This window comes from Lathamus discolor, chromosome 6 (assembly GCF_037157495.1).
Source record: "Lathamus discolor isolate bLatDis1 chromosome 6, bLatDis1.hap1, whole genome shotgun sequence".
Classification (NCBI taxonomy): Eukaryota; Metazoa; Chordata; class Aves; order Psittaciformes; family Psittacidae; genus Lathamus; species Lathamus discolor.
This window is the reverse complement of record NC_088889.1, coordinates 83,892,140-83,907,484: the sequence shown is the minus strand read 5'-3', so window position 1 is coordinate 83,907,484 and position 15,345 is coordinate 83,892,140. Positions and strand designations below refer to the sequence as shown.

General features: G+C 39.4%; 2 protein-coding genes across 2 annotated transcripts in view; both read right to left on the bottom strand.

The window, feature by feature from the left end:
• VWA3A (von Willebrand factor A domain containing 3A) overlaps positions 1 to 9,930 on the bottom strand; it is a 33,242-nt gene extending 23,312 nt beyond the window's left edge. Inside the window, exons 1-12 of the mRNA XM_065684315.1 lie at positions 9,765 to 9,930; positions 9,252 to 9,293; positions 9,075 to 9,157; positions 8,716 to 8,836; positions 7,990 to 8,114; positions 7,838 to 7,912; positions 6,476 to 6,530; positions 5,604 to 5,702; positions 3,810 to 3,916; positions 3,404 to 3,529; positions 1,703 to 1,808; positions 428 to 493 (exon numbers count right to left, since the gene is read on the bottom strand). Of these exons, the coding sequence (XP_065540387.1) occupies positions 428 to 493; positions 1,703 to 1,808; positions 3,404 to 3,529; positions 3,810 to 3,916; positions 5,604 to 5,702; positions 6,476 to 6,530; positions 7,838 to 7,912; positions 7,990 to 8,114; positions 8,716 to 8,836; positions 9,075 to 9,139 (945 nt within the window). The 5' untranslated portion in view covers positions 9,140 to 9,157; positions 9,252 to 9,293; positions 9,765 to 9,930. The remainder of the gene's footprint in view (positions 1 to 427; positions 494 to 1,702; positions 1,809 to 3,403; positions 3,530 to 3,809; positions 3,917 to 5,603; positions 5,703 to 6,475; positions 6,531 to 7,837; positions 7,913 to 7,989; positions 8,115 to 8,715; positions 8,837 to 9,074; positions 9,158 to 9,251; positions 9,294 to 9,764) is intronic.
• A 116-nt stretch (positions 9,931 to 10,046) lies between these two features.
• MOSMO (modulator of smoothened) overlaps positions 10,047 to 15,345 on the bottom strand; it is a 31,576-nt gene continuing 26,277 nt past the window's right edge. The window contains exon 3 of the mRNA XM_065684314.1: positions 10,047 to 13,966. Within this exon, the coding sequence (XP_065540386.1) occupies positions 13,782 to 13,966 (185 nt within the window). The 3' untranslated portion in view covers positions 10,047 to 13,781. The remainder of the gene's footprint in view (positions 13,967 to 15,345) is intronic.

Here is a 15,345-nt window from a genome sequence, read left to right as displayed (position 1 = left end):
TTCAAACACCAACCAAACACAGCTTTCTTACTCTGATGTGCATATATCTATACAAGACTGCCTGGCATTGCAGAACTGAGCGTAAATGTATCTAATGCACCACAGATAATTTAGTCATTACGTTATAATCAAGACATTGTTTTATTATTTTGAGTCAGTCTACAATAAGCCACTGCTTTCATCCTATTCATCAGTTTTAAGTCAGTGAACAACATCTGCAAAATTTATTGTGCTTCTAGGAAAGCATTTTCAGTTGCAGAAGGAATTAACCACAAGTTTATTGACCACATCTTTAGCACTACCATGATGAAGACTTTTAGCACCAGTTCTTGCTGGGAATTTCTACTCAGATTATAACTAAATTACACCTTAAAGTGAAGAAACATCAAAAGCAGAAAAATATTTTGCCTCTCTAGCTGTCACCTACCTCTCCCTTTGAAGAGTAACAATGATAACGGCCTCTTACAGCTTCTGCAAAGTTCTTTAGAACTGCCTACATATATAAATAGGAAGAAAAAGAGTTACTTTGATTCAGTAGTATCTTTTGATAATGTGGGTTGTTGGTATTTAATTCTCAATTAGTGACAATGAAAGAAGCTTTGAGGTACATGTAATGAAAAAGCCAAAGTAATTATGTTTCCACTGTTTTCTTACCAGCCTTATTTTAACATGGCTGAAAAATCAACTCAGTAAAGAATTTACAAAATAAGGCAATAACGACCAAGCTTACCTTGTGTCACTTTCTCTACCTTTTAGGGCAGGCTTGTGCTAGTCAGATCAAAGGCATATCACTGAAGTCTGTAAGTACAAAAGCTAGGCTATCCTTCCCCTGCCCATAATTACCTCTTAAATACTTTGCTGCTTTTTTCATCTCTCCCAGCTCCCTCTCTCATACTACTTACCACTGCAATCCCCTTACTGCATCCAATCTTCTCACTGAAGAACCTTCTGTTCATTGCAGGAGGGTTGGACTAGATGACCTTTGAAAGTCCTTTCCAACCCAAACTATTCTATGATTCTCTATAAAACCAGGATTTCAGTCATGTCCTCCCTTCTACTGAAGTTACTATATGCCTTAGGGATAAGCTTTAGCGAGCAATAAATACCTAAATCCAAGTTCCTGTGAAGAAGCTAATAAAAAATATCTGCTTATCCTTCTGTCCTCCTCTTCCTTGAGGCAGTCCACTGTCAACATCCAAACCATTGCTCATGATCAGCACCATAATTTGAGCAAGTCTACTAGGTCTGATGCTATTCCATACCAAAATATTCCTATCCAGAGACTGCCATGCTCATATGATCTCACTCCCAAGTCCCTGCCTTTTCCTATGATCCCTCTCTGTACCCACTTGTCCTCACTGCAATATCGCCTACCCGAAGTCCCCTCTTTCTGCTTTCACCTGCAAAAGAGCTCTCAGCCCCAGAGTCTTCTCTGGAAACACGCAGGATGATTATCTGGAGATAACTGCTTCCCTTTAGCTGCCAAGCCTGTCAACACCACTTGGTTGCCACTTCTGGCTTTGATATGAATCACGATAAATACTCCAAAACAGACTTTTTCATGTGTGCAAATACAATGTTAGATCAAGAAATCTTTAATGAGTAGGTTAGCTTTCCCACAAAAGTTTATGTGAGAAGACACAGCAGCTGAATAGGAAACAAATGACAGGACACTTAAAGAAGTATTAATACAATTACTTACAAGAGAAGGACTGCTGCAATCATATGTAACAGCATGAAGGTGTAGTTTTCTCCCCAGCATACACTGCTGAGCATAGTCAGAGAGAATTTCCAAAGACTGATCAGGGCTGATATAAATAAATAAATAACAAAAAAAAAAAACCAATAACAATGGCAGTAATCAAATGGGGGAAAAAGACCACACTGAAGAAGACAGGGAAGAAAATGAATGGGAAATACTTAACAAATCATGGGAATCTAGCCTATAGGGATGCTGGGGAGTGACTCTTTGTCAGGGACTGTAGTGACAGGACAACGGGTAATGGGTTCAAACTTAAACAGGGGAAGTTTAAATTGGATATAAGGAGGAAATTCTTTCCTGTTAGGGTGGTGAGACACTGGAATCGGTTGCCCAGGGAGGTTGTGAGTGCTCCATCCCTGGCAGTGTTCAAGGCCAGGTTGGATGAAGCCTTGTGTGGGATGGTTTAGTGGGAGGTGTCCCTGTCCATGGCAGAGGGGTTGGAACTAGATGATCTTGAGGTCCTTTCCAACCCTAACTATTCTATGATTCTATGATTTAGCACAGCTTGACCTCCTCTCCCTCTTTCAACCATTACAGAGGTACCACTACTATAGTTTTGGTTCTGTCCTGAAAACCTGAAGGATAACAAAAGCACTAAGGTTCTATTCTAGTTCACAATGGCTTGTGGATGAAATGTTCCAAGTTATTCCTTGCTAGCTCTGGAAGCTAAAAATCAGGAATTGAGGTTTTTCCCACTGTGACAAACTGTGATGGAAAAGCTTTCAGCTCAGGTCTTCAACCTGTAAGGGTGTCCACTGTCTTCATTAAGGAAAGTAAAACTTTGCTTTGTGTTCAGAACTTAGCCACCCATGGTTCTTCACGGCTAGTAAAATCATTTCCTCCCAGCTACGCTTTTGCCAGGGATAGAAATTAATGAATTTTTCATGTGCACATACTCTAAACTTTGCCTTCTATTCAAAGCAGGTCTAAGCAAAACTTGGAACCTTTCAACTGAACACTAAGCATTCAGTAAACGTAATCTCAATCTCCCTAAATATCAATCTTGCCAAAGGTTACATCATCCCATTTTTGCACATTTACAATAAATACAAATAATAAATTGGGAGTACAGTAACACTCCCAAAATCCTTACTGCAATCTTTTGCTTGTAATCCTGACTCCAGTACTAAAAATTTTTACATGACAGTAGAACTTTAGAATTTAAATCCATAATTTATCTAATCTCAGCCTCTTTTCATATATTTAAATCAGATATTTTAAGTTTTCCGTCAGCACCACTGGGATCACAGAGAGAATGTGTTCTCACAAACACATTCAAAACTACCTTTGAATGTTTACTGCCATTTTATAGCAAAATCAAGCTCATCACCTGATCTAACCCAGCAGTGGGCCCTTTCAGTGACATCCTTAATGGTGCTGAAGGACTTTTTTTAGCGTAAAATTAGAGCTAGCAGACTTCTAGTGAATTAGTGTGATAACTGATCTGCAAAGGAAAAATGTAGCTTTGTATCAAAAAAAGAGATCTATAATTAGTAAAAATTGGAAGAAATAAAGAAGTTCAGATATATGAACTAAACTTTACAGATAAAACCTGGATCTTAAATTTTCTATTTATTTTTGTATCAGGTTCAGATTCTTGAACCAATTCTATATCCAAGTTATGACAGATAAAAAATTTACCAGCTTCCTACAATAAGAACCAGAGAATTGAGTTCTTTCATCATAAAGACGTGTTTTAAGCCTTTCAGTAAATTGCAGCCTCGACCCGGCTCCAGCTGTTTTATCCACTGTCTTGCTTCATGTAGCCTGGGGGAGGAAAACAGAAAAAGAACCATATACACTTAACATGCAGGTGCTAAATAAGACAGATTATGAAGATTACTACAAACCACAGGAGCTGCTAAGATATTTTATGCAGGAACAACCAGCTTGAAATCACTGACTGCACTTAAAATTAATTGCTTTTTTTCTTTCTTAAAAATCACTGCAGGAACAAGATGAAAAACACTATTATCTACAAGGGATTCCTCTAATTAAACAGAGACCCTGTTTGGAAAACCTTTATTTTATAGAGAAACGTACTTACACATGAACATTGATGTTTTTTGGACTCTCCCACAGAGGTGACATTTCTGCACTGAATGAGAGGCAGTACAGTTGCTTCTTGTAACATAGCTGCTCATCTATTAAGCACTAATAAATTAAGAAATGTTACTGCATTACTATCCATGTTGCTTCTAGTAGGGTTATTACATAAAACACTGAAAACAGTAATTTCCTAAGAACAGCTGACAGCGATATTTTCACATACCACAAAGAAGAGTTTCCAGGAACAAGTGACACAGATTCAAATATTTGGTAAGGAACAGACAGACAAAACTCTCAAGCCCCTGGTAATCCCACCAATTTGTTAATGGGGCAAGAGGCAGGGAAAATTTGTTGAAATGGGACCTTGACACACTTGTAAGGTGGGCTGATGCCAACTTTATGAAGTTCAACCATGACAAGTGCAAGGTCCTGCACCTGGGTCCGAGCAATCCCAGGCATAGCTACAGATTGGGCAAAGAAGAGATTCAGAGCAGCCCTGCAGAGAAGGACTTGGGGGTGCTGGTTGATGAGAAAATGAACATGAGCCGGCAGTGTGCACTCGCAGCCCAGAAAGCCAACCGTATCCTGGGCTGCATCAAAACGAGTGTGACCAGCAGGTCAAAAGAGGTGATCCTGCCCCTCTACTCTGCTCTTGTGAGACCTCACCTGGAGCATTGTGTGCAGTTCTGGTGTCCTCAACATAAAAAGGACATGGAACTGCTGGAACAAGTCCAGAAGAGGGCCACGAGGATGATCAGGGGACTGGAGCACCTCCCATATGAAGACAGGCTGAGGAAGTTGGGGCTTTTCAGCCTAGAGAAGGCTGCGTGGGGACCTAATAGCAGCCTTCCAGGATCTGAAGGGGGCCTATAAGGATGCTGGGGAGGGACTCTTTGTCAGGGACTGTAGTGACAGGACAAGGGGTAACAGGTTCAAACTTGAACGGGGAAGTTTAGATTGGATATAAGGAGGAAATTCTTTCCTGTTAGGGTGGTGAGACACTGGAATCGGTTGCCCAGGGAGGTTGTGAGTGCTCCATCCCTGGCAGTGTTCAAAGCCAGGTTGGATGAAGCCTTGTGTTGGATGGTTTATAGTGAGGTGTCCCTGCCCATGGCCAGGGGGTTGGAACTAGATGATCTTGACGTCCTTTCCAACCCTAACTATTCTATGATTCTATGATTCTAACTGGTATCAGGATTTCTCTTCAGCTGGTGAGCACATGAAACAACGTATTGATCTAGAATGGGCCTACTCACCCACAGAGCAATTACTAAAAAATGTTTAACACCTATGCAAGGGTAGAGCTAAATACCAGTTCAGATATTAAGGCTGAGCAAACCAAACTACGAGAATTTTATAAAAAAAAAAATGCACAATAAAGTACAAGTTTCTCCTGGGACTTGAGAAAGCGATTAATTTGCCAAGGTTCTGACTGTAATTGTGGAGTGTGCCTTGTTGTGTCAAGCATAAGGCATAAGGAAACCATATTTACCATAAACAGCTCTATGTACAACTTGGTTACAGCTCTTACAGCTGTTTCTGCTAAGCAAGTTTACTTCTAAATATTAATAAGGAAAGTATTATTATTACAGTTTGTACTGGAGTTTGAATCTAGACATGAATAAAGACTACACTTTCAAAGACATTTAAAACATACTGTCCTACAACAGACAAGTTTTTTGTACTGTATATTATGAACTTAAGCAGGGTTTTTTTCTACTTAGTTCCTGGCTGGTAGCTACATAAAAGCTTGATTAGTATAATTGCCAAAGTCTGCCTTATTACAACTTACAAAAAGATCTTTCTGAAAATCCAGCAGTCTAGATCTACAGCTTATATGAGACACATCAACCAGAAGTCCAACTTTGGTTCCTTTTATAAGGCCAAACACCTTAGAAGAGAAAAGTCATTATAAATACAAAGCTTATCTACAGCTTAATTATTTTACTGTTCATTAATTTTACTGTTTATTTTGTACAACACCATTTTAAAATCAAATATTAGGTATTTATTTGAACATTAATAGTTTTAGCATAAAGATGACACAGCTGACAAAGCCAAGGAAGAAGAATTAAAACTGGCTCCCAGTTTATCCTTACCAGTGAATTGTATTTCCTCCTTCCCAAGCAACCTATTATTTGAAAGGATAAAAAATAACTTTGTGTACAGCATCTCCTTCAGATTAAATCAAGCAACTTTGTGGAAGCCAGATTTTGGAATGCTGCTTCTATCCCTTCTCCCCTTTGAGAGGGAGTCATATCCTTTTCTGATTCCTGAGCATTAGCCCTGCTAGGCACAGTAAGTGATTAATTAACCAGCTGTGCAAGAGAGGACACAATGGACTACAAGACAGCTCCACTTCCCTCAGAGGTTAAGCTCAGCATTGTCTGCTCCAGCTTAAATGTCACCAACAGGTTCTAATGATTAAGACTGCTAAGAGAAAGAAAAAGACTAGATCTAGAAAGCAGAAAATCACGTACCAGTAAAAGATCAAGAAAAACAATCCATGGACAAGATAAGTGTCACTGCATATGATGTGTAACAGTAGATAACAAAAATATACAAGTTATGGAAGACACGTTTCACTAATATTAAAAAAAATATTTCATTCTTTAATGCCATATACAGTTCCATTCTAAAAACATACTTCAAAGTTAAAGTTACCTTTCTGCTGTCCTGCAACAGCCACTGAATTCGCTGCTGATAAAGTTCAATCACTCTGACAAAAGGCATAGCACACATTTAGCTAAGGCAATCTCTTGCATTGTACATCAATGTTACAATCAACCATTTGTCTTCATCACATCCTTCTTCTCACAGATGCAAAATCTTTGGGAAGCAGTATTTAAAACTACTCTTTCCAGTGTTCTCATACAACTGGTGGTTGCAGGGTTAACCATTTAAATACTTCCCTCCTAAAGCTGTTTGATTAGGTATGTGGCTGTCTGAAAAAACAGAACACTAGAATGTTTAATCAGGTGCTGGCTTATTCAGTTCAGAGGTAGGAGAAGGGTATTCAGCATGTGTATGCGTGAACAACAGAAGTTCAGGCAAAACTGAGTTTAGCTCAGCACACACAGGTTATTGTCAGGAGATGTATTTAATACAAACTACACTACTGCTTAAGAAACTCATGAAATAGAACCTTGTTGTTGAAAGGCAGCACACTCACTGAAGTGCCAGACTAACTGCAGCATAACTTTCAATGATTTCCATTTCAAAATAGGCAAAACCTGAGGTAAAACGAAATGCTTGCTGCAATCTAAAATTGTTTTACTTCAACCAACTTATATGCATCCTTTTTATAATTTAAACAAAAAGTCTAAATCAACATTTTAAAGGGGAAAACCATTTTGCTTTTTCGAAACACAAAAGCTACTTCTTTTTTAAACCAGATCTTCAGACAGTTTGCTTAAATGGTTCAGGGCCCAAGTACTGAGGTTGGACCTTTGGAAGATTCTGTACCTTCATGACTTAGCACAGTAACATATGCTGAAGTGACAGTCTTACATAAGAACAGTCTTACAAGTATCGTGAAGACCAGCAAAAAATTATGATTATTCTACAGCTTATTCTATCTATTAATTACATGTTTTTCTCAATTTAAGTTTCCTTGATTTTATACATTTGAAATTCACTTAGAAAACTTTTAACTTCCAATTGTCCTCACTAGATCCATGACTTGAAACTAACCCAAGTTACAGTAAACATAACCCACAAATATGCAGTCTTACCTGTGAAAACCCAACCATTCACTAGCTGACTTTCTAAAATGAGCTAACTGCTTCAGTTCAAAACCTGCCTGATTGGCACCTTCATTAAAAAAGTAAAACCTCAGCTGTAGTGACATAGAATTATCACCTACCCTAAATCTCAGCAAAAAGGATTTAATGCTGAGATACTCTGAAGTTCCCACCAATAAAAAGTTAAGATTTAAGGCACTACCTGTAGTTACAGGTGAAGGGTGATGATAACTGATAACAGAATCAGTTACGCATCAAAATCATAAACAGGATGCATACTTACTCAGAAAGTGCGGACTCAAAATCCTTAACAGTCTCTTCTGGAAACTCTATCTCTTCAACACCATTTCGTAAATTCCTGGAACATTATGCATCATTAACATCAGAGGTACACACAAAAATGACAGAGCAAAGAAAATGCACTGTTGTACTTACAAAATAATATTGCCTTCATCTACCAGATGCTCTAATGTTAATTGCAAAGATTCTAAACTGTAGTTTCTTAGCCATTCTTCAGAGGTTTGCACCTTTTCAAACTGTGCTTTCTTCATTTGTACTCTCTACAGATCAAGTAACAAAAAATTAAATGCAATACAAGAAATGTGCTGTTCAAATGCGACAAAATGTACATCCTAAGGAGAGTTGCTGGTAGGCAGTGCATGTCAAAGAACACCACAATCTTAGGTACTGGCATACTCTTTTGGATGTGGGATGCAAAGGAAAAGCAGCTTTCAGTACATCCCCAGACTGTAAGCTGAAGGAGAGCTTAGTTTGGAGAAGACAGGAAGGAAGAAAAGAAATTGGAGAGTTTAGCAGAAGAATTAAAATAAATACCCCAGTGATTTACCAGAGGAGAAAAATAAAGCATCTCTAAAACTTGCTTCACAGAGTTCAAAGGAGTGTATATTGTCTTCTCTTCTGAAGAAAAAGGCAGTATGAACAACTGATCTACCTTTATTATTTTGCCTGATTTTTCACAGACTGATTCATCTCTGCATGTAGTTTCATAACTTCAGTGATTATATCTGTCACTATATTATACGCAAATACATGTAAGGAAACATATTAGTTGCCTATCAATGCGTTTATTCCCCACTCTATATGAATAGTGAGCATGTGTTAGTTTTCTAGTTGCTCCATTTAGCAACAAAACTCTCCTACCAGCAGATCATGAATCTTGCTGCTATGTGCGACCAGAAATCCATTATCTGATCCTGGATGCGACATAGCAAAGTCGTGCCATGGTGGATGAACACCCTGCAGACTGGATTTCTTGGTCAACCTACAAAACAATGAATTTTACTCTATTGCTTCCTTACTCCTAATATTCCTGTATTGCCATAAAGTCTTTACAAGTTTTTTTCTCCAGGAAATGTTTTATACTTTGACACTTGTTTACACATTCCATTTGATATATGATAAATGTTTTGCAAGGACATAGTACAGAGTTTATACAAACTAGTTATTTACTCTGTATTTAAGCATGAACTCCCAACATGATTTTGTACCAGTATTCTCACCCAGCTTTTTCCAAACCCTGATCACTGTCCAACAACTGTGCCGTTTTCTCGATGTGTGTATCCATTATTCAAACAGATTTAGCCTTGTTAAAAAAGAAAAAATGCAAAGTATTAAAAAGTTTAAATCCTCAGAAGTATATACCATTAAAAAAGGTATTAATATTGCCAGCAACTTACATAATTACATCGCACGTGGGACAACAGCAAATTAAAACACAGCTGCAAAGAGAAATTACCATTACGTATCTACAGAGAACACATTTTAGGAACTACCTTGAAAGAGCTATTTGCTCTAACCACACGGCTCAACCTGAAAGAAAAGATTAACCAACGCAGACCCCAGAGCTCTGCGGTGCGTGAGGGGCAGGCAGCCGGAGACAGCCGGACTGCGGCATACCCCCGGGCTGCGGGAGGCGGGGACGGAGGCCGTGAGTGTTGTGACGCACTAAGACCGAGCGAAAACTAGGATAAAATCCCGCTTTTCACTTCGCTGGGCTCCGCGCCTCACACCGCCTGTGCCCTCCCTGTCACAGCACGCCAGGGCGGCCCTCTGCCTTCCAGACTGTCCCCACCTCACGGGGGAAGTGCCCCTCAGCTACACCGGCGCCCTATCCCCAGGGACCCTCCTCACCTCAGGGGTGAAAAGGCTCCCCCATTCCCCCCACACCCTCCCTCCTCCTCCCGCCTCACTTGGTCAGGTCCCGAAAGCACGGGCGGGCACCGACGCAGTAACAGAGATCCCCCAAGCCCCTTCAGCCTCGTCAGGGCAAGGCACCTCCCGGCACTCATCCGACCCTTTCCCCCACGCAGGCCGGCTGCCGTCCGCGTTCGGCGTGTTACGGCGTTGCCGGTGGAGACAGACAGGCCCCAGGCGGGAGGAGCCGGGGCGGCGGTAGGCGGGATGCCGGCGTTGAGGCAACACCTGAGGCGTGGGGAGAGGCCGGTTCCAGTCAGCGCAGCCGAGGCCGGTCGGTTTAGTAGACAATTTATTTTGATAAACTTGCTCAATAACAAAAATACAAGTGAAGAAAATTATGTTCATTTTATACAGTTTGTATTAACATTTGTTCGGAAATCATTAATTGAAAAATGCTCTAACCAATTAGAAAACAATCCTCAGTAAAGGCCGGGGCGGGGGACGCAGACAGTCAGGCCTCGGGCGGGGAGCGACGTGACGCCCAGGCAGGACAACCCGCTTGCAGACACCATTTCCTTCATTATTTTCATCCTTCACAAAGGTTTTAAAGGACAGCTTTCATTTCTTGTGTGTTGGGGCAAACAGTCATCTACGGTTGTGTTCTGAAGTGGTTAAACAACAGCTCTGAAACACAGGGCTGACAGGAGAACTCTAGTCTGGCGGCTTTACCTCAGCCAGAGGATGCGGCTCAGTGGTGTTGCACGCTACCAGCGTCTTTGGAAAACTGCTATCGCTCACCAGCAAGATTAACAACATAAAGTGGTGTTAAATGGTTAGACTGGTGCCTTCAGGGAAACACACCCTCCCCAAGTCTGAGACAAACAGCTTCCAAGCGATGATTTCAGCTGAGCTCAATGGTAAGCTCTATACAGACAAATCAGTTTTCCTTCTGAAGGTATTTTGAGTTTCCAATCTGACATGTTGTTAGCTAAACACATCACAAAGTGTGCATAAATTACACTATGTTGGGACATTAAACCTTTGGGGGAACTTTGAAGCAAAAGATTAAGACTGTAGTGACATACGAAATGAGCTGTCCTTTAAAAGTGAAAAATAATGGCAGAATCAGAAAAGTTTATGTAAACACTCAACACAAACATGGGATTACCTTTGGAGAAGATTCACATGGAAACATTTGCTTTTCATGAACTGAAAAAGTCTACAGAAGTTTAGGCAAGTTCAATACGAACTTCCTGTAGTTTAAAACAAAACCTTGTGCAAATAAAACCTATAAATAGTCCTCAGCAGATTTTACAGTGATGCTCTTAGGTATGAAAAAATGCACACAGCTTTAAAACAAAAGTAACAGACATAAGTTTGACAAATGATTGCACCATAAAACAGTGTTTTATATACAGTTTACAAGATATGACTTTTTTTCTGCTATAAATTAATACTGTACTATATAGTACTTAGTGACCTCATTAAAAGCAACTGTTGACAGCTGTCTCTTCAGATAATGGTTGTGGAGGTGTTTGGTTTTTTTTTAATGCAGGTGGCTGCATCTGTTTCTGGATTTAAGATACTCCTGGTGAAATATTTATTTCACCGATTTACTTGTTAAATCTCTGCTATAATTTAATAATTCATAACAGTAGCGTTGGCAGATCAGATATATTTCCAGTCACCCAGCCACAGTCTGGGTATGCTCCAAGATACATGTTTACATTTTTTTAATCAAACGATGATCCACTTCATCTAAGCCTAAATCCACTGTATACATGATGTTACTATAACTGAAATATAAAGCTGGGGAGGGGGGAGAATCTTAGCAGCTGAGAAACTCTCCTCTCCCCATGTTCCAGTTACAAAAATCTCCTAAAACTATTTACAAGAGTGATATTTCTGACAGACATGTTTTTGTTTTGTTTTGTTTTCCCAAAATCGTAATTTCTGCTCTAAGTTGTAGTGAATACTTCAGCTTAGGATACAGCAGTGGTAACACCAGAAATTTAGACACACATGCAGCAGCTGAATCCTGTGTTCTGTCTCTATCAACATTACTGGGGACTTCAGGCAGCTCATGCAGATGAAGGCTTAAATTAGGAACCAAATCATATTCAAACCATTACTTCCAAGTTGGTGCCTGGCTATATTTACGGATTAATACACTTCCAAAAAATTTAGTGATCTGTAAACACCCCCTTCCACCTGTGAGTGAGCTGACTGGAAAGAAGTTGCTTATAGACCATTCCAGTGACAAGTTTGTTAAAAAATATCAAAAGAAAAAAATACTTAATCCAGCAAATAACCTTTGGGAGGGAGAGAGGGAAAAGATGGAGGAGGAGGACAGGGACCCACTAGGGTGTGAATGGCACGCAGTTTAAAAGAATTGTGTGAATTCTCTTATTTTCAAACACTTAAACTTATCTGATAAGTGATTACTTTGGAAACTGCTGATTATGTTTTAACAACAACCATACACTTTCACTAACGTGTTAGGAAAATGTCTATTCAGTATCACAGTTCTAATAAGCTCAGTGAAACAGCACTTAAAACATAGAATTTTTTTGTTTCATAATGAATCTTAGGTAAGCCATGTATTAACTGGAAAATACTAGCAATACTAATAGGGCAGCTTTCCTGGGACACTAAATTGTACTTCCTGCAAGGTTAGATGGAGTAGTGAATTATGCCATCTATGGATTGCAAGGTTTATCTTTGTCCTGAAAAGTAAAACTACCTTTAGTGATGAATATTTACTCCAAATTTGGGTGGCCCTTAAATCCACATTTAAAATAACTTCAGTAAACAAGGCATATATTCTTTAAACAATTATATTGCTAATTTTAATACTTAAGTGACAGTAAGTTCATTCATCTTTCAGTGAAATAGTGTTTGCATTACTTTGAGCATTGCATTTTATATGTGCTAGAGAAATGCTTACCTGTGGTAAAATGCTGTGCTTAAACATGTATGAATGCTAATGTGACAATGCAGTATAAAAAGAGACTCTCTGTACAACAGTTGCTAATAATTTAAATAGTGTCAGTTTCCCAAAATTAGGATTTTAACTTTAAGGTATGACATGATCTCACCTTCTACCCTCATATACAAATAAATTACCATAAAAAGAATTTTAGCTTAACTTAAAATTGCACCTAAAAAGGCATGGGATCGTTTGTACCTATTACAAAAACTGTTAAAATCAAGGGCTGCTACAAAGAATGAGGTAAACTGAAGACTCTCAGCTATGTGGCCTTCAGAGAAATGGCTTTTTTCTATTGAGTCCTAGTTTTGCACACCACAGTGTTTTGCTAGCAAAGCGTTCTGAGTTCTTTTCCAGGAACCATTTGTGTGTATATACATATATAACATATATGTGTATATACACACACACACACGTACACACACACACTGTATACTGCATCAGCAAAATATATATATATTTATATATATTTATATAAATATAAGGAAGAAATCCCCCTCTAAAATGTTCCTTAGTGTTTTTCTAGAGCTTATGGGGGAACAGGGGATGTATGTCTTCTTGCTTTTACATACATTTAGAGAACATGTTTTGATCTATTGGCTTCTTGGTGCAGTAATGCAAGATTGATCCACATTGGTGCCAAAGGCTTTGCTCATTAGAAGGAAGATGTAAAATACTAATCTCCTAAACAGCGAGGCCAGCCTCACTTGAATTCCTCTGCAACCCTCTGGTCTACCACAAAGTTCATAAATATTTTGACTTCCAAATCGTGAGACGTTAAAAACAGGAACAGTACAGTAACATGGGGCATTATGCTTCTCAGTGTAAAGCATTCTTCACTAGTTCCTATCACAGTGCAGACCTGACTGCATTAAAATATGCTCAGGAGATTAGTCAGCGTTGTCTGTATTTGGTTATGGGAAAGGCCCTCCTTTTTTTCATCCAAAGTGCATAGTGAGAACAAGTCAAAGCATTCCTTTTTTCAGTACGTGTTTGACAGTCTGATCCAGGCATCCTCCTGAGAATGCAACTCTGATATCTTGCTCTTTTCCAAAATTAAGTCCCGCAGTTCAGACATTCATCAGCCAGGTAAACAAACTTTGCCAGCAAATAAAAGTCCAACTATTGTAAAGAAAATGGATAAGACAAACAGTACATATGAAGACCCAACCACTGTGTTGTTGGGTAATTTATATGGTTGACCTCCAACTTCACTGATGTAAAATCCTATTGGAAATATTAGGGCTGCCATACAGAATAGAATCACTGCAAAGAAAAAAGAAGAGAAAAAAATGGTCACTGCTGTGTTAAGGTAAAATTATTTATTTGTTCATAGAGCAGTCGAGAAAAGCAAGCAAAGCATTCTGACCAAACTGAAGAGCTGATTCCAGTACCTAATTTGCTTGAAATGACTGAGGAGGCTTTAGCTTGCTTTTAAAACACAGAACCATAGAATAGTTCGGGTTAGAAGGGACTCCCAAATGCCATCTAGTCCAACCCCCCTGCAATGAGCATCTTCATCTAGATCAGGTTGCCCATGACTTTTTCATGCTGATTTTTTTCAGTCTTCCCTCAGATAATACATATTGCTGCTTTTTGTTTGTTAGTAAGGGACCCATGTGCTGTCCTTTTCTTCTTGTCTCCACCACTAAGACACAGAACAAAGTGGGGATGCTGTTCTCTGATTCAGCTTCCCCACAAGTCAAACAAGCAACAGTAAAATCCACTGGCAACCTTAATCACCGGTTCCTGTGCAAGTCAGCAGTGTTGGAGCTGCTTTTGTTTCCAAGGTACATAAAACAGATTCAGGAGCTCGCCTGTCCCCTTTGGCCCTACCAGGACAAAGTCTCCAGTCTTTCCAAACCAGGAAATGATGGGCTGGAGCAGCCCCAATATTTTTTATGTAACTTCACTAATGCTTTTCCTGACTAAACACACATGCTTCAGTTTATCCAGCTACAGTGTTACCTGCCCATAGTAAAAACTTTAAAGGACTCCATATTTATCCAAGATAAATAGTTTAACCCATGTATCTCAATGCTCAAAGCTTATGATTTGCGTAGCACAGGCCTCAGTTTTGAGGACAAAAGCACTCATGTTCCATAGAAGAGACTAGTTTTGGGCATGATCAATCTGAACTCAAAACGTGTCCAAGCAGAACGTGGGCATAAACAAAAAAGGACGGTTTCATGAACCATGGTCTACAACCAGAGCATCAGCTGCTCCTTGCTTTCAGGAAAGGAAAAAACCCAAATGTTCCACGAGAGGGAGCTCCGGTCTCGCTTTTAATGTAGCAACACCTCAGAATATTTGTTAAAGGGGAAGAAATAAGAGCACAAACAAAAACCATCTGGCAACTGCATAGTTACTACACTCTTGCTCAGTGCTACCTCGCTAGGCCGTCTATTAAAACAAAACCAAACAACTGGCAACCAGACGTTAAACATTAAATAATCTGAAAGGTTTTAATCTACATGATTATCGGCCCATGAAATTCCACACTAAACAAACAATCTAATCCTTAAAGAATGTTCCCCTTTTTTTCAAACGTATCTTAACCAACAGCTGGTCTATCTGAGGAAAGGAAGCTTGGGTATGTGTTTCATTGAGCACATCTGTGTAAACATAGAAGAGCTCCACGCTTG